General features: G+C 50.7%; 2 protein-coding genes and 1 long non-coding RNA gene across 4 annotated transcripts; 2 read left to right on the top strand and 1 right to left on the bottom strand.

Moving 5' to 3' along the window:
- Positions 1-47: 47 nt before the first annotated feature.
- Positions 48-17,519, top strand: LOC122365246 (tRNA (cytosine(38)-C(5))-methyltransferase-like). 2 transcript variants are annotated; one of them, XM_043336269.1, is made up of 5 exons: positions 48-192; positions 3,786-3,972; positions 15,084-15,375; positions 15,869-16,007; positions 16,531-17,519. In XM_043336269.1, the coding sequence occupies exons 1-5, from the start codon at positions 48-50 to the stop codon at positions 17,073-17,075; spliced, it is 1,308 nt and encodes a 435-aa protein (XP_043192204.1). In that variant the 3' UTR covers positions 17,076-17,519. The 2 variants fall into 2 exon arrangements, with proteins under 2 accessions (XP_043192204.1, XP_043192205.1); XM_043336270.1 differs by having other exon boundaries at positions 149-468.
- On the top strand, positions 4,040-11,873 carry LOC122365251. The gene is made up of 2 exons (XR_006253709.1): positions 4,040-4,305; positions 11,425-11,873. It is a non-coding gene; the product is annotated as an uncharacterized LOC122365251 (long non-coding RNA).
- Positions 11,923-12,979, bottom strand: LOC122365250 (prespore protein Dp87-like). Its single transcript, XM_043336281.1, has one exon. It carries the CDS (start codon positions 12,917-12,919, stop codon positions 12,362-12,364), a length of 558 nt encoding a protein of 185 aa, XP_043192216.1. The 5' UTR covers positions 12,920-12,979; the 3' UTR covers positions 11,923-12,361.
- Positions 17,520-17,878: the final 359 nt, after the last annotated feature.

The following is a 17,878-nucleotide window of genomic DNA, read 5'->3' as shown; positions in this document are numbered from 1 at the left end:
CTATCATTTTGTAATCGTGTAATGACGTCAACGAAATGAACAAATAAATGACGGAAATAGACTTATTTCAAAACTTTTTGCACCTGGTTGTCCGAACAAAACAAATTTCTAGTAGAAATCTAGTATTTCAACAATGTTTTGAACATTTATTGAAGTTTAACCGTAAAAAAATTAAGTCGCATTTTTCAAAAGGTAAATCTTCGGTCGTCATCGCACCAAAGTATATTATTATTCAATGTCCTTGCTCACACGTGATAATGCGGGATTTAAATTGTAAACAAAAACACATTGAGGTGTGAGAAGATGTCTCGGCCGCTGTCCGTCGATCGTTATTTGACTTTATTCGCCTTTTACGTACTGAAATTTACTAAACAATATCTTTTATCAATGACCATTGAAGTGGAAACATGAAACTAAATGTCCTTGAGTTGTACAGTGGCCTGGGTGGGATGCACATGGCTATGAAAGGTAAGGCTCAGCCCTCGGGGCGGAGGGCTGTTCACGGGCCTGTGTGCGGTCGGACCGCACACAACCTCGAAGCTCCGCCCACTGCGTCCCTACGTCAGCCTTCCGTCACCGCACACAGCGACCGCTGTGGCCGGTCGGGACTGGCCACAGCGGACCGTCCACCGCACGCAGCCGTGACGTCAGAGCCGCCTACCCATCCCCTACCCCCACGCCTGCTGGACGCACCGCACACAGCGCACGCAGCAGTGTGCGGTGCCCGTGAACACCCCTCGGGCTGGATTTCATTTATCTGACCGTGGTATGAGTAGTGAAGTTGATCTTTAATTAATAATTTCGTTGAAATATGTAGATATTTTAAGTATCATTTTAACACGAAGTTTTTCACTTTTCTGATGTCAGTCAGGCACACACAATGTCTGATCCATTTATGAAACGTTTCCATTTTTGGAACAATGTTTCAGGAATGGATGTGCCGTGTCCAAAAATAGAAATGGTCTGCTCCATAAATGGAGACCCTGTGTGCATTGTTACCTTTTAAGCAAACTGGGCATTGATTGGTGCAATTTGGCATGCGCCATGCGCAGGACCAGTCTGCAAAGTATGGCATTTTCGACGAGATCTTGTCTGTGCAGGCTTGTTCAGCTGGTGCGGATTTGGTGTGGTGTGGTGCGGATTTTGGCTTGGTGCAGTGCAAATGTTGTGTAGTGGGACGCGGGATTGGCTTTGCGACGAACATGACGGACCAGATGAGAAACCTAGATGAGGAAAATTGAAGAAAAATATTGTCGGAGCTTCGACATGTAATTGAGTGTGCTCTTGGGTCGAACTGAGTGTGCGGTGGTCAGAATGGATTATGCCACCGCTGGTGGTCCCATAATCATCGCCATCACGTGGTTTGCCCGCAAGTTCTCAACACGACACGCACCGCTCGGGTGGTTAGAATGGATTATGCCACCGCTGGTGATCCCATAATCACGTGGTTTGCCCGCAAGTTCTCAACACGACACGCACCGCTCGGCTCTGCGAGGCGCCGGCGGTAGAGTGAGAGATAAGCAAGGTGATGGGAGGATCACGAAATGTGCATGGCCGATGGCAGGGCTAGATTACCGTTCCACCGCCTCAAGCAGTCAACTCCGAACGATTTATGGAACGATGTATCGGGTAGGTTAGACGCACCTAATATGTTGCATCGAAAGAATCTGTTCATGCATTTTGCAGCATTCGTAAACGAGATGCGCTCGGCTCATGTGAGTTTGGCGTTGTCGCTCGGTGGTAACTGGTAGGACGAGGTGCACATGGCTGATGGATGGCAGGCCTTGAAAACCGCCACTTCGCCGCGGCTCATAGGCGGCGGAACGGGGAGGGCACCGGGGCACCGTGCCCCCCTTTTATTTTGGCATTTTAACATTAGCCCTATGGGCATTGCATGGAAAGAATGGGACCAAAAGTCGGCAGTGCCCCCCCCCCCCTTAATTGAAGGTGTTCCGCCGCTACTGCCGCGGCTAAGTAGTCAAATCCGCTGTGAATGACTTGCCGATCAGAGTTGTTGTACGATACAGCTCTTAACCCAACGAAAGGCGCAAAAATGCATGCAAGAGATGATTCCACATTTAGCCGTTCAATGTTCATATCTTTATTTTTATTACTGGGTATACCTACGTTGTCAAGCCATTTAGCTGAATGGCGGTGTTGACAGTTGACACCATTGGGGTAACCATGGACGATGGAACATAGCACAATAATCACCCTGGAAGAATCGCCAGGGGCAGGTACCTACTGGATATGGTTTTTGTATAGGGTGCGTCAAAAGTTTTGAAATAAATTTGATACCTTACAATCTTACATCTACCCAAGATAACTAAGCATATTTCCATTATGCTTCCAAATATCGCGTTCCTTAGAGCGTTCTCCTTCCCTGAGGCGGAGATTAGCTGAACAGCTGATCTTGACCCAGGGGGATGACTAGCCTTGGTGATTGTTTACCCACTACCCACTACCCAGCGATCGGCACATGAATTACGGCCTAGACATGGGGGCCTAACTTGACAGTTCGGATGTGCGTAGTCGCGCAATTAGCATCTTCTAAGCTGACAACACACAGAAGGACGTTGCCTGACACTTCAGAGTACTAGTTCTTACCATTAAGCGCTGGTGGAAAAAGTTTAAGTAGAAGGAGAGCATCAGATGTAGACCCCAATTAGGACGGCTCTTCCGCATTCAACCGCCACCAAAATCGTTATGACGAAATCACCTAGGAAATCCGAGCACTCTTGAAAAAGGATGGCTAATAGGTAAACTTAATAGAATCATCCGGTGTCTGGGACAATTTTCCGTCAGTGTTGGAGGGACACACTCGTATTCATAGCCCATAAAACTCGTGTAGGAGCAAAATTAACGGAAACTCAGGTCAGCCAGCCTTTTCATGCAGGACGGTGCTCCTGCCCATCGGTCTGCCAGAACTTAGAGGTGGCGCCAAGAGCATCTATCCGATATCTTGGCGAAGGACACATGGCTAGGGAACAGGTCTAACCTAAGTCTAATCACATTACCTCAAAGAGTCGTGCAGCAGGAGCTTGACAAGACAACCACTCAGCGACCCGGGACAGCTCGAAAAGGCACTTAGGTAGACCTGGGCAGACATCAGCCCTTAGCATCTCCAGAACTTTGTGCCTAGCGTGCCTGCTGGTGCTGGTTTTTTATTAAAATCCGTTCATAACTTTTCGAGTTATGGACTGAAAACAAGCAGGTAAATCTTTCTGGCCTACCCTGTACTCATTTCCGTCGGTCCTGTCTAAACACTTCAGTGTCGTTGGCATTGCGCTGGCGTATGTAAACGAATCCAGGGGAAGTCACGGCAACACTGACCAACCTTTCCACTTACAATCTGCTTACCCACAACAATTTGCACTAACCCACAGGAAGGTAGCAGTGACACCCCCCCCCCCCCTCCCTTCCCCCACACCCAAGTAAAGGTCAAACTGGTGATGGCTGAAGGATTCAAAGACCAAAGGTCATTTGCCTGTGTTATGTACTATATTTAACTGAATCAGTTTTTTGTGGATTTCTTTCTAACTTACGAGTAAAAGTCATCGGAGAAACGACGCTTTGTAGCATGGGTTATAACGATGAACAAACGGCATTCAGCCTTATTGTAGGTACGCCCATATGTTAATATATTGCGTGCCCTGCTTCACCGTATCCAGCCACTTGCACCGGACCATAACGTGTCCTGAAGACTGTGTTCTGCTATGATACCCAACTACCCCGTTTCTGGTCAGTTCCCGCACCTAACAGCACTTGCTGCACGTGTCCACCAGACTGCGGCGTTCCTCTGGAGGTGGTGGCGGCAGTCGACATCAACACGACGGCCAACAGCGTGTACCGGCACAACTTTCCGAGCACGCGCCACCTGCAGCGGAACATTCAGTCGTTCAGCGCCGCCGAGCTGGACAAACTGCGGCCCGATGTCATCACCATGAGCCCGCCATGTCAGCCCTTCTCCAGGTGAGGTGTGCGAGAAACACAGCTGAGTTTTACTTTTGTGTTCTTAATTGGTGTTCATGTTTGTTACCGCCGAGAGGGGGAATTGAAGGAATAGGAGGTGCCAGTTCAGTTTATTGCTTAGGGCATGCGAATGTGCAACACTTACCTGTGCATGTCTGCCTGCGGAATTTGCACTGCATGGGATGTTGGGACGTTTGCTTTGTGTTGCAATCGTGGCTGCCGGGTTTGCTCACACATGTTTTGCCTTCTCTTACAGTGCAAACGTGCTAAAGTAATTGTTCATTGATGACAGGCGTATTGTGGACCATTGAACTCCTTCATCTTGCAAACGAAGTACGTATCCATACGTTTATGTGTTAAATGTCTGCGGTCAACTGTGGCTACGCTATGGAGTCATTTGTTTTCTAATGAGCTGGCCACTACTTTGAATTGACACTGATCACAACAGAATGTTCAGCAGACGCCAGACAGTACAAAATGTGAATGATTGCTTGTGAATAATGCACTGTCAAACAAATCGCTAGAATGCTTGCTCGATTGTCTTGTCCGCATAGCTTCTTGCGCAGGGCTGTCGTGCATGAATCGTGCATGAGCACTGCATGAGCTTCATGTGACTGACGGTGCGTGATCTGTGCGTGTTTGTTGCAGCTTTTACGTGACAAATGAATGGACTACTGCTGCAATACATCACTGGGGCAATCCTAACTGTCCTTCTCTATTGATAGTAGTTGGTAGTTGACGAAACGCGGTTACAGTAAAAGTTCGTTTGCTGCTTCCTTTTCCAGTCACTCAATGAACACAAGCTGAACAAGCTTACCTTCTGTCCAATGTAATGTCCCATCCTTGTCATTGGTATCACTGAAGAGGAGAATTGAAGACAAGATGGATCAACAGAGGGTTCAAGTGCAAGAGAAGAAGACAACTGTATGTGAAGGGTCACGACCAACAAGAGGAAAGAAGATGACTGAAGCTGGCAGAGAATACCAATGTGGTATCAAGACACAGGCATATAACAGATACTGCAAGGAGCTTAACAAGCTGTCAGTGCGCATACTGACTGAAGATGGTATGGAAATAGCAGACGATATCAGTCAGGAACTTCTGGACAAATGGATGCTTTGCCATCAGGAGTTCCTACAGATTGAACAGGAACTCCAAGAACTGCTGGATCCTGAAGACAGACTCCAACATGACAAGAAACATGGCCAGCAACTGGAAGAAATGAAAGTGATTCTTGGTCTTCTAAGACAACAAGATCCAAGAGGGCTTCTCTGCCGCCCGTATTCAAGTGCTGCACCTGGTGCAGTTGGAGGACAGGGTGTGACGCAAGAGACGCCTCAAACCGACCTCAGGATTGAACGCGATGATGACAACAAAAGCGCTGCATCTCGAAAGAGCACTGCAAGCTCGTTTCGTGCTAAGCTGCTCGAAACCCGCCTTCAGGATGAGCGTCAGCGAGCTGAAGCGGAAGCGAAGATGGCTGCTCTCCAGAGTAGGAGGAAACTGGACCAAATGAGACAGGAACTCGAATGGAAAGAAGAAGAGCTTCGGCTGAAGACACAAATTGAAGTCAGTGCAGCACAGAGGGAAGCTGCAAACCGGATTGCAGAGGAAGAAGAAGAGATGTTTGTTATGGAAACAGGAGCAAGACCTCGCATGTGTGTCGAACATCAGCAAGCTCCTGCTGCTATGCATGAAGCCGCAACACTGAGAAACTATCAAGAAACTGAAGGTCCAACCATCGACACAGCTGGCCTCGGTATCAGTCGCTCAACAAGAGTTCCGTTGGACGCAGTCGGTGATCCGCAAGGAAACGCTGAGATGACATCTCAAGAACAACTGCTGACGGGTCTGTCAACGCTGTTGTCAGCTCAGAACAAAAGAAGTGATCTCCCTAAGCTGGAGCCAGACGTTTTCAAGGGCAACGTTGAAGACTTTCCGCTTTGGTTAAAGTCGTTTGAGTCCTTCATTGAAAGCAAGACCGAGTCTCCAGTTGAACGGCTGAACTACATGTCTCGTTACACGGCCGGAGAAGCGAGGAGTGCGATACACGGACTGCTGTGCCTCAGGACCAACGACGCGTATGACCGAGCGAAGGCACGCCTCATCGAGCGATATGGGAACAGCTTCATTACCGTCACAAGCTACAAGAAAAGACTGAGGGACTGGCCTGTGATCAAACCGGGCGACACCAAGGCCCTGCAACAGCTGGCTGACTTTCTAGATGGGTGTTCTGCTACTGCTGATGTCGTGCCAGGCATGAGAACGCTAGGCGAAGCAGAAGAGAATGCAATGATCTTGAAGAAGCTGCCGAGGTACATCGTCGATAAGTGGAAAAGGATCGTGGACAAGAAAATCTACGAGCCAGAGCCTGGCCAAGAACCGTGTTACCCATCGTTCGATGAATTTGTCACATTTCTTGCAAGAGAAGCAAGAATCGCCTCGGGCCCCGTGGCGATGCTGGCGACCCAGGAAGAGACGCGGAGCCAGCGTCGCCCGCAAACACAACCCGCTAATGGTAGAGTCAGGACCTTCCTGTCATCAGCAGGCGCCCCCAGGCCGGCAACTGAACTACGTAGCGGACACACTGGAGGCTCACTGGATCCGACGCCTATCAAGTGCTTGTTGTGTCCAGGACGACACATCACTGGACTTTGTGATGTCTTCAGATCTAGCTCGTTAGATGAACGTCACGAGCTGGTAAAGAGATATCGTCTCTGTCGCGGTTGTCTTCGAGCTGGCCATCGCTGGCGTGAATGTAGGCGCAAGGAGACCTGTGACAGATGCGGCAAACGACACCCGACCCTGCTGCACGACGAACGACTGGCCTCCGTGCACAGGGAGACACAAGAGAAGAGATCGGTCCACGATGGATCTACTCAGACTGCAACGTCACTGCAGGTGACAGCCGAACGAGGGACGACACCCTGCTCACATTCGATGATCGTACCCGTCAGGATCTGGCACAGACTTCATCCGGAGTTGAACCTGGTGACGTATGCAGTTTTGGATTCACAGTCGGACGCGTGCTTCCTGAAGAGCAGCGTTCGGGACTCTCTGCAAGCTGACGGTGAACCGATACAGTTGGAGCTAAGCACGATGGCCGGCAAGTCAAGGCTGGAGTCACTGGCTGTAAAGGACCTGGTCATCGAATCCCTGAGCACAGGCACCGAGATTGAACTACCAACCACGTACACACGGGATGACATTCTTCTTGATCGACAGCTGATCCCAAGGAAGTCAACAGTTCAGGCTTGGGAGCATCTCACAGAAGTGGCATCGAGCCTACCGAGGTACTATGAAGAGGCTGACATCGGTCTGCTGTTGGGGTTGAACTGTGGTGCAGCCATCAAGCCTCTGCAAACAGTCACAGGTGGAGACAACGAACCCTGGGCAGTTCGCACTGAACTGGGGTGGTCTGTTGTGGGCACGGTCGAGACACCGACGACGCCCTCTTCAGGCTGCTACCTCGTCAACGTGGGTAGTGACGTCACTATCAGGCGACACTTTGCCTTCAGGATGCAAGTGAGAGAAGTTACTCCAGAACAAGTATCACATCTCTTCGATAGTGACTTCAAGGAGGTCTCAAAGGGTGCCAAGATGTCACAAGAGGACATGAGGTTCGAGACGTTGATGAAAGAGCAGATGGTGCAGGGAGAAGATGGACACTTCGTAGCACCGCTGCCGCTGAAAGACCCGGACTCTCAGTTCCCGAACAACCGGATCATGGCAGAGCAGCGTCTTGCTTCCCTCAGGAGACGCTTGCTATCGCAGCCGCGCTTGAAAGAAGAGTATCAAGCATACATGCAGGATATGCTCGATAAAGGCTACGCTGAAGCTGTTCCGGATGACGAGCGATGCCGTGACGACGGGAAGGTATGGTATGTCGCTCACCACGGAGTGTACAGTCAAACCAAACAGAAGCTGCGCGTAGTGTTTGATTGCAGTGGAGAATTCCAGGGATGTTCCCTGAACAACCAGCTCATGCAAGGGCCCGATGTGTCCAACAACCTGTGCGGCATCCTGACTCGGTTTCGAAAGGAGCGCATCGGTATCACATGTGACGTGAAGGGCATGTTCAACCAAGTCAGGGTAGCCCCCGAAGACAGAGACCTGATAAGGTTTCTATGGTGGGAGAACGGCGACATGCGGCGAGAGCCATCCGAGTACCGGATGACGACACATCTGTTCGGCGCTTCATCTTCGCCGGCGTGCGCCATGAGTGCCCTGAACAAGACAGCCGACCAGTACGAAGAAGTGTTTGGATCTGACGCGGCAGACTTCATCAGAAGAGATTTCTATGTGGATGATGGTCTGACGTCGACTACCGAAGAGAAGTCAAGTGTGCAGCTGGTCAAGGACACGATCAGCATGTGCTCGAGTGGAGGTTTTGAGCTGCATAAGTTCACATCCAACTGTCCCGAGGTGGTGGCAAGTGTTCCCGAGAGCCGGCGTGCAAAGTCCTTGGAGCACGTGGACATCTCTGAAAGGACTGTCATTGAACACGCACTCGGCATGAAATGGAATCTTCAAGAAGACTCGTTCCACATAAATACGGACATCTCAGTGAAGCCGACAACCAGGAGAGGAATCCTCTCCATGGTCAGCTCCCTGTATGACCCACTCGGCTGGGTGGCCCCATTCACACTTCTAGGAAAGAACATTGTGAAGCAACTGTGCTGTGACGGGCGTGACTGGGATGAGCCTGTTCCGGACCACGTCGAGCCCCCGTGGGAGGAATGGAAGACGGACCTGAAGCAGATCGCAGACATCTCTATTCCAAGAAGGTACGCCTTCTCTGAGCACAGCCTGGCGGACTGCAGATGTGAACTGCACCACTTCTCGGACGCAAGCCTAGATGGATATGGAGCATGCAGTTACTTGCGTATCATAGATCAAGATGGATCAGTTACAACGTCACTGGTCATGAGCAAGAGTCGTGTCACACCGAAGAAGTCAGTGACAATCCCAAGACTGGAGCTGGCTGCAGCTGTGGTAGCAGTGAGGACAAGTGTCTTCCTGCGAAGTGAGCTCTGTCTGCCAAACCTCACCGAACACTTCTGGACAGATAGTTTGGCCGTGTTGGGTTACGTTCAAAACGAAAGCAAACGGTTCCACGTCTACGTGGCTAACAGAGTGCAAGAGATCAGACAGTTCTCGTCAGCCCGACAGTGGAGGTATGTCCAGTCAGCGGACAACCCTGCCGACCTAGTCTCACGCGGGATGCGGGCCGACAGTCTCAAGACGAGCACCCTATGGTGGGAGGGCCCCTCCTTCCTGAAACAGCCCGGAAGTCTTCCGGGTGGTGAAATCATTGTCGAGGTGCCCGCAGATGATCGGGAAGTCAAGGCGGCGGCATTCCAAAGCGGAACTAGTACAGGACAGCTGCCGAAGTCGTATGGTACGATGTCTTCAAGACTGTCGTACTTCTCGAGCTGGTATCGGGCGAAGAGATCAGTGGCCCTTTGTCTTCGCTACAGAACGCTCCTCTTGGAGAGGATCAGGTCCAAGAGTGGCGGCAAGTCGGAGAAATGTTCACCGAGTGGACCGAGAAGAGAATCAGATCCAGTCAGTGTGAAGGAGATGCAAGAGGCCGAGAAAGTCATCCTGAGAGCAGTACAGGAAGAGTGTTTTGTGAAGGAAATGAAAACTGACGCAACGAAGATGACTTCTGGAGTGACAGCAGACGGTACCAGCTCCCTGAAGCGGTTGAATCCGTTCGTTGCGGACGATGGACTGCTGCGCGCTGGGGGACGTCTCAGGAGGAGTAGTCTGCCCTTTGAAGTCATCCATCCAGTGATCTTGCCGAAGGAAGGTCAAGTCACGAAGCTGATTGTCTACAATGCTCACGAAGAACTGCACCACGCAGGACGTGAATCGACTCTCAGTGAGATCCGGCACCGTGGATATTGGATACTCCATGGAAGGTCAGTGGTCTCGAAGTGCATTTTGGGGTGCATCCAGTGCCGAAGGATCAGAGGAAGTCCTTGTGGCCAGAAGATGGCGGATTTGCCAACTGAGCGAACGGAAATGTCGGAGCCTTTCGAGTTCTGTGGCGTGGACGCGTTTGGCCCGTTCTTCGTACGAGAGAAGCGCAGTGAAGTAAAGAGATGGGGTCTGATGTTTACCTGTTTCGCTTCCCGAGCTGCTCACCTGGAAGTGATCAGTTCTCTGACCGCTGACTCATTCATCAACGCATATCGTCGTTTTATCTGCAGGAGAGGTCCCATCAGGCGTATATACTGCGACAATGGAACTAACTTCATTGGTGGGAAGAACCTGTTGGAGAGCGCTCTGAAAGAAGAGGATCACAAGCGAATCGCTCAGACACTCAGTAAAGACAACTGCGACTGGGTGGAGTTCGCATTCAATGTGCCATATGCGAGCCATATGGGAGGCGTTTGGGAACGCCAAATCCGAACGGCGAGAACGGCGCTGACCAGTCTGCTGAGCGCTAATGGTCAACAGCTCGACGACGAACTTCTGCAAACTCTTTTCGCCGAGGCTGAAGCCATCATCAACAGCAGGCCCTTGACCTACTGTAGCATGTCCAGTAGTGATACTGTGGAGCCATTGACACCTCTCCAACTCCTCACCCTAAAATCAAAGGTCGTCCTTCCTGCCCCTGGGATGTTCTGCTCCGCGGACCTGTATGGGCGACGACGGTGGAGGAGAGTACAGCACCTCGCCACCGAATTCTGGACGCGGTGGCGACGCGAGTTCCTGCCGTCTCTGCAGGAGAGGCGGAAATGGCAGCGGCCAGAACACAACCTGCAGGAGGACGACGTTGTCATCATGGTTGATGACAGCCAACCGCGAGGCGCCTGGCCACTAGGCCTGGTTGTGGCGACGTACCCGGCTACGGACGGACTTGTGCGAAGGGTGCGAGTGCGTGTAAACGGTCAGGAGTATGACCGCCCCGTGCACCGTCTCATTTCTCTCATGAGACGTGGGCAGTGTGATTCCCAGTCGGGGAGTCAGTGAGTCGAGCAGCGGGGCTGGAGATTTCAGCTCGCGATCTTCGACGGAGCTGGAACAGAGTGGTTCGTCGAATCGGCCGTTGCGGTTTTTGCGCGGACTTTGGGCGAGTGCTGAGACAACGCGGCCAGTGATTGCGGCACCCGGCGGAGCGGCTGCAAAGAACTCAGCTGTGATGGGGTGTTTGCGGAAGTTATCTTTAAGTTTGTTAAGTGCGCCTCTGTGCATCCGGGATTTGTTCTCAGGATCATAAAATCCTCACCGGATTTTGGGGAGCCATGTTACCGCCGAGAGGGGGAATTGAAGGAATAGGAGGTGCCAGTTCAGTTTATTGCTTAGGGCATGCGAATGTGCAACACTTACCTGTGCATGTCTGCCTGCGGAATTTGCACTGCATGGGATGTTGGGACGTTTGCTTTGTGTTGCAATCGTGGCTGCCGGGTTTGCTCACACATGTTTTGCCTTCTCTTACAGTGCAAACGTGCTAAAGTAATTGTTCATTGATGACAGGCGTATTGTGGACCATTGAACTCCTTCATCTTGCAAACGAAGTACGTATCCATACGTTTATGTGTTAAATGTCTGCGGTCAACTGTGGCTACGCTATGGAGTCATTTGTTTTCTAATGAGCTGGCCACTACTTTGAATTGACACTGATCACAACAGAATGTTCAGCAGACGCCAGACAGTACAAAATGTGAATGATTGCTTGTGAATAATGCACTGTCAAACAAATCGCTAGAATGCTTGCTCGATTGTCTTGTCCGCATAGCTTCTTGCGCAGGGCTGTCGTGCATGAATCGTGCATGAGCACTGCATGAGCTTCATGTGACTGACGGTGCGTGATCTGTGCGTGTTTGTTGCAGCTTTTACGTGACAAATGAATGGACTACTGCTGCAATACATCACTGGGGCAATCCTAACTGTCCTTCTCTATTGATAGTAGTTGGTAGTTGACGAAACGCGGTTACAATGTTTTCAACGCTGGTATATTCAGTGTTGTACCATCACATATAAAAAACACAAATGAGACAGGCACAAGCTTTTGTCATGTCGAGAGATAATCGACGGCTGACGTAACTCAAGTGCGAGCGTCAACTGCGAAGTAATAAATAACATCGGCAAGTACACACTAGTCGCTTGATAATTATATGAGATCGCGATTTTGATCGGAAATTTTAAAGCATGTTGCTAAAGGCGAATCGAACTAGAAAAACGAGCCTGCAGTTAGTAGATTTTCTTGCATGTCCTGGCTGCCCCGAGCTCACGCTGTTGCGTTTTGTCGCTGCGTAAGAATTGCATCTGAATTTTGATGACTTACTGATCTTGGTCTGGTCCTGTCATGGAACGGAGTAGGTAGGTTCACGTTTTGTTGCCTGAGTTGACTGAATCACTCTGTTATCCCTGTAGTTTAGATGATCTTGCAGGTGGGACCGTCGTCACCGTTCTCGCACATGGTGTTGGGCGGGCAGTACTTTTTGCCGCAGCCCTTGGTCTTCTTCCCGCGCCTGCAGAGGGCGCCGCTGGGCGTGTCGATGCAGGTCAGACCGTGCTGACACTCGCGCACCTCGCAGGTGTTGGGCAGACAGATGGGCGAGCCGCCACGAATGTAGCAGTTGGTGCCGCGCCGGCAGAAGAAGCCCTCGCAGGAGGGGACGTCGGGCACGCAGTCGGGCCCGTCAGCGGTGTCCTTACACTCCTCGCCTGCCGCGCACTTGATGTGGGCGCACGTCTTGCGCCGGCACACAGGGCCGGTAGGCGTGTCCTCGCAGAACTCCGTGTCCTTACACTGCAGGTTTTTGCACGAGGGAGGCTCTGGAACGCACACGTGGCAGACTTGTACCTCGCAGACCTCGTTGGCGCCGCACTGTTTGTTGCACGTCTGGGGGACGAATTCGGTCGGCTTTTTGCCGTAATACGCGGCTGCGGCGGAGACGGCCATGAGGAGAACTGCGCTGCGGAAGATCATGGTGAGGTGTCTGTGGCCGGAGAGGTGGACCGGGGGCAGTGGGAGCTGTGCTGCTGCTGTGGAGCTGGCTCGACTTCTGAGCGCCGCTCGCCGGTTATATACCGGCCGACGCGCCGTCGGCGGTGGCCGACCGGTACGCACGTGCGTCACACACGTGTGCCAGACCGGACGGCGGCGCAGGATAACCGGTCCGTACGCATGATGGATGGAGCATCGGCCCGTCAGGCGGGGCGCGTTAATCCCCTCAGAACAGCGGTCAAACGCGTGGGTCACGCGCAAACCGCTGTGTTCCGCCGGCTCCGGCGCGTTTGATTTCTCGCTAGGATTACATATGTAGTATTGGTTGGGAGCTCACACGTGTTCTTGGCTGGTGCGTTATGCGCCTTACGTGGATGGGGAGAAAGGTGGTTCAATGATCTGGCGATTGCTGGTACTTGGGTGGCCAAGTAGGCAATCGAGCTGGAATCTTCACTCTTCAGGCGATTGTTCTCTGCTGATATTCATAGTTTAATTTTTTGCTTTGTAGTCAGTGACGACGAAAAGCTGTTATCGTGACCTTTTTAAATATGAAAGGCTTAACGTTCCAAAGCGCGAACATATTATGTTGAATGGCTATTTATCGCAAACCATTAACCTCAGGTCACACTTGGGAGGAAAGAATCGGTCCACTTCTTGCTCTTAGAAAAGAACGCACATCCCCCTTACCGCTGAAAACAACGACACATCCCCATATTTCTTACAAAAGTGACGATTCTGTCGTCCAGTTCCTCTCGTAACGTCGAGCTGGAGACATGTTCACGGCAGGAGGCTCTTCCGGTACCACAGACCTGCCGGCGAACTTTCAGCGTGGCACTTCTTCGTAGCTAATGGTGGCCATCAGTTTGCTTCTGCTAGCGATGCTAATGTTTCTCTTGTATCGCATTATTCTGTGTTTTATTGGCATCTATACATAAACGATGCAATAGCGATGTTATCAGCGACATCTGTGACATCGACATTATGTGTAAAGGAACAGTTTGATGCCAATTTTTAGTCGGAAGCTATCATATACCATTCTTGTCCGAAGAGATGAAGTTGTAAACAGTCGTCACAAATCAACTGACAAGCAAATCGGACGGCCTAGCTGATTTCCAACCGTGTAGGTATTTTGTCGAAAAGCCTGTCTGAATTATTTATTCCAGACTCGTTCAATGCTTGCATTGTTAGGTAGATCATCGAGTTTAGCAGCCATGACTGATTGTTGGGATTCGGCGTTATCCAACGATTATCACCGCTATTGTATTGTAACAATAATATTTTATTACGTGGCTCAGATGTAATAATATGTTGCATGGACTATGGCCTGACCATCTGTCGTCTACCAGCATCTGCGATGCTGGGCTCCGCATCGCGGGACCGCAGGTTGTTTGAGCAAGCACCACTGTAACGCCGCAAAAACGCCCGCCGCCAAACGAGAGGATGAGCCTTGCACGTGCAGACCGGAGTAGGTGTGCTACGAACTGACGTGCACTGCACTCTACTAACCGGTCTCTAGCGGTGTGCCAAATTTGAGTGCAATCGACCCGGCCGTTTTCGAGATCTCGAAGCGGCACCCTGCACGTGCGCACGTGCAAGCTGGGTCCCAATTGACTTTTGCACGGCACCCTTTTCGCCGGTCTCTAGCGGTGTACCGAATTTAATATGAATCGGCCCAGCCGTTTCCGAGATCTGGAAGCGACCCCTACACGTGCGCACGTGCAGTTGCAATCAAACCGTGACACATGCAAATACATACTAACTGACTTGTGCACGGCACCCTTCTGATCGGTCTCTAGAAGTGTACCGAATTTGAGTGCAATCGGCCCGGCCGTTCTTGAGACCTGGAAGCGTCAGCCTGCACGTGCGCACGTGTCTGTCGTCTATTGAAATCTAGGCTCTTTACAATTTTGTGCATGCTAAGGAAATCATGAAAGATATTTCGAGAGTTTCAGACTGTGGATGCGTTGCTTTCACGATGTTCCTTTTATTTCAAGAAAGAGTTACAATTTACGAGGGAATCAAGAAAGAGTTACAATTTACGAGAGAAACTTAGACCAGGTAAATACAGACAGCAGGCTAATGAAAGGACACCCGCTTCTCTAGAGCCATACCCACCACTAATTACTCTTTCCTCTCCATGTTTCAGACTCGGTCTGCAGGGCGACACCAGTGACGCGCGGACCGTCTCCTTCCTGCACGTGCTGGACGTTCTACCTCGTCTGCGCCGACCTCCGCGCTACATCCTTCTGGAGAACGTGCGCGGCTTCGAGCGGTCTGCTGCACGAGATGCTCTCATCACCACACTGCGCCAGCTCGGCCTGCACTGGCGCGAGCTGCTGCTGACACCCTCCCAGCTCGGAGTGCCCAACTCACGGTCTCGCTACTATCTGCTGGCGCGCCGACGACCGTTCACATTTGAACAGCCGCCCGAGGGCCAGGTCAGTGATACCAGGTGGTGGGTGGGTGGGGCTCAGACTGTAGAGTTGTTGCGTTATAGAGATGGGCAAGGTGACGGACGTGTTCTTTGTCTCGATTAGAATCCTCAAAGTAACTATGAACGGATTTTTAGTTATAAACAGGAAATGCATTTTAAATTCGTATTGGTTTTAGTGATCGTTAAAGACTTATTCTCCGTACCCACTACCCAGTCTTATAGAAATTAGGCATGCCAGTGAACATTGTTGGCTAATGACTAGGCTTAGCAAAAGATTTGCGACCAAATAAGCAAAATACTTTAAAATACTCCCATCCTTTATCATTGGTTTCTAATTTTGATATATGTCACTCCATCGTAAAAATATTCCATTTCTCAGAAACGTTTTCGGTTCACACGTGTATATCCCTGCTTCCTTTCGCCTTTGTCCTTTCGCACTCTCGCTTTAGCCTGTTATCTTGCATACCGATAAATCCCCGATGTTTCGTGTTTCACAGGTTCTAGAAGAGTTGCCGTTTTGTACTTGCGGTCACACCAATAACTCAGATTCTGCCTGCAACAGCTGCAACAAACCAGTTCTGGACAGACTTTCTGAATATATGTCCGGGAAGTGGGACTCTCACGACGACAGCGCAGGTACGGAAACCTTGTTATAATTCTTGTCATAACATCATTGATTCGAGGACACTGATTCCATTTAAGATGAGGCCTACGATACTGCCTACGATACGATGTTTTTTTGTGTTGCCCTTAAGTGGTTTCAGGTTAGTATTCTAACCTTCTTGTACGCGAAGCTCAGTATTAAATCCGTTAACAGTTTCCTGCATAGCCGCTGTCCGTTGCGATTTCATATGCAGCGATGCGCAATCTCGATATCCGGAACCTGCTTAGGTCAACGAACCCAGCGTGCTTTCCCTCTCCACCCCATACACAGCACGACAGTACGTCGATGTGCGACATTCGTTTCCCGGTATACGATCTCCGTTTCCTGATGTTTGACATCCATTTCCCGATGTGTATCTTCGTTATGTGAACGGTTTTTGGCGTGACCTCCGTTTCCTGATATGTGATCTTCATCTCCCGATGTGACCTCGCTTTCCCGATGTGTGACTTATGTTTCCAGAAGTGTGACCAAAATCTGACCTGCGTCTCTCCGCAGGTGGTCTACTACCGCCCACTCTGGGCCAGTTTCTGGCAGACGTGGCTCCCTCGGATACCAGTCGGCTACTGCTACCCGACAAAGTGCTCTGTCGCTACGGTGAACTGCTCGACATTGTCCGACCGAGCAGCCGCCGCTCTTGCTGCCTCACCAGTGGTTATGGACATCTAGTGGAAGGGGCAGGGTCGGTACTGTTACCCGACAACAACAGCGAGGGAGGTGGCGGTGACGGTGGCGAGAGTGGCGCACTAGACGCCGCGTTTGCCGTCGCGCGTCTGCTGCCCCCTGGCGACCCGGCGCGGGCCGACCGGCTGCGGCCGCTGCAGCTGCGCTGGTTCTCGCCCCAAGAGGCGGCCCGGCTGATGTGCTATCCGGAGTGGTTTTCGTTCCCGGCCGAGCTGACGGACCGACAGCGGTACAAGCTGGTGGGGAACAGTGTTAATGTGAGGACGGTGGCCGCCCTGATGCTGGTGCTGATGGATGGAGAGAGTGGGCAGAGCGAGGGAGAGAGTGAAGAATCGGCACAGGCGGGAGGCGCCTGCTAGGAAAGTGATTTTTATATTTGAGGGGGGACAGGTTGGTTGTTGGCGACACAAGGTGGTACGGTGATATGCGAAATACGAATGTTTTCTATATCATGGCACGTTTTGTAAGTTCATTTGGCTTAGTCCATGTTTGTACGATAAAACAGGATGGATTTTCTACTCCATCTTTCGGGCTTATCGTTGCAAGGTGTTTGATTAGCGGCTTTACGCACAGCACTGATCCGTGATCACTGATCAGCTGGACCACAACTCCACAACATTACGCTTCTTGGAATGTACGATATTGTGCAAAAGTTTGTATGCATTTCATACTTGGGCTATGGTACTTACGTACATTTGAGGGATTCCAGCATAGATTCGCGAGTTTGTTCTTTGCCGTTGTGCCGTAACATTGAGCCGTTGTGATACAGTTTCGGATGCCAATAACAATTCGTGAATGATTTATGTTTCCTTATTTGAAGTTTGCATTATTTACGCTTGTGAGCCGGCAGCTAAAGCAAGTCTCACATTTCATACACTGAACAAAAATTATCATAACCATATAATACTATCCATTATTTGATCATGTTAGTTAATATCCACCCAGTTTGTTTCGCGCTCTCGAGTCTCGCTATTTGTCGTTCATTCACGGCGCTTCGGGTCAATCTGACACGTTGCGTCAGGCGTCGGCCGTATTTCGTGAGACAGCCTACGACCCGCCTTATGCCACGTCGATCGTACTTGCGTACTCAAATCGACGTGTATTCATGGTATTAGTGTCTCGTGCCGTCTGATAGCGTGTTTCCTGAGTGAAATCAGCATGG

The sequence above is a fragment of the Amphibalanus amphitrite genome, unplaced genomic scaffold (genome assembly GCF_019059575.1).
Source record: "Amphibalanus amphitrite isolate SeventyFive unplaced genomic scaffold, NRLGWU_Aamphi_draft 000725F_arrow, whole genome shotgun sequence".
Classification (NCBI taxonomy): domain Eukaryota; kingdom Metazoa; phylum Arthropoda; class Thecostraca; order Balanomorpha; family Balanidae; genus Amphibalanus; species Amphibalanus amphitrite.
This window is presented reverse-complemented; position numbering and strand designations above follow the sequence as displayed.

What these genes read in the sequence shown, in the direction of transcription:
- LOC122365250 (XM_043336281.1), bottom strand. Translation starts at nt 12,919, where the DNA reads ATGATCTTCCGCAGCGCAGTTCTCCTCATGGCCGTCTCCGCCGCAGCC.
- LOC122365246 (XM_043336269.1), top strand. Translation starts at nt 48, where the DNA reads ATGACGGAAATAGACTTATTTCAAAACTTTTTGCACCTGGTTGTCCGA. An exon ending in TAAGTCGCATTTTTCAAAAG is followed by an intron (nt 193 to 3,785) that starts GTAAATCTTCGG and finishes CGTGTCCACCAG; the next exon opens with ACTGCGGCGTTCCTCTGGAG. An exon ending in AACAGCCGCCCGAGGGCCAG is followed by an intron (nt 15,376 to 15,868) that starts GTCAGTGATACC and finishes CGTGTTTCACAG; the next exon opens with GTTCTAGAAGAGTTGCCGTT.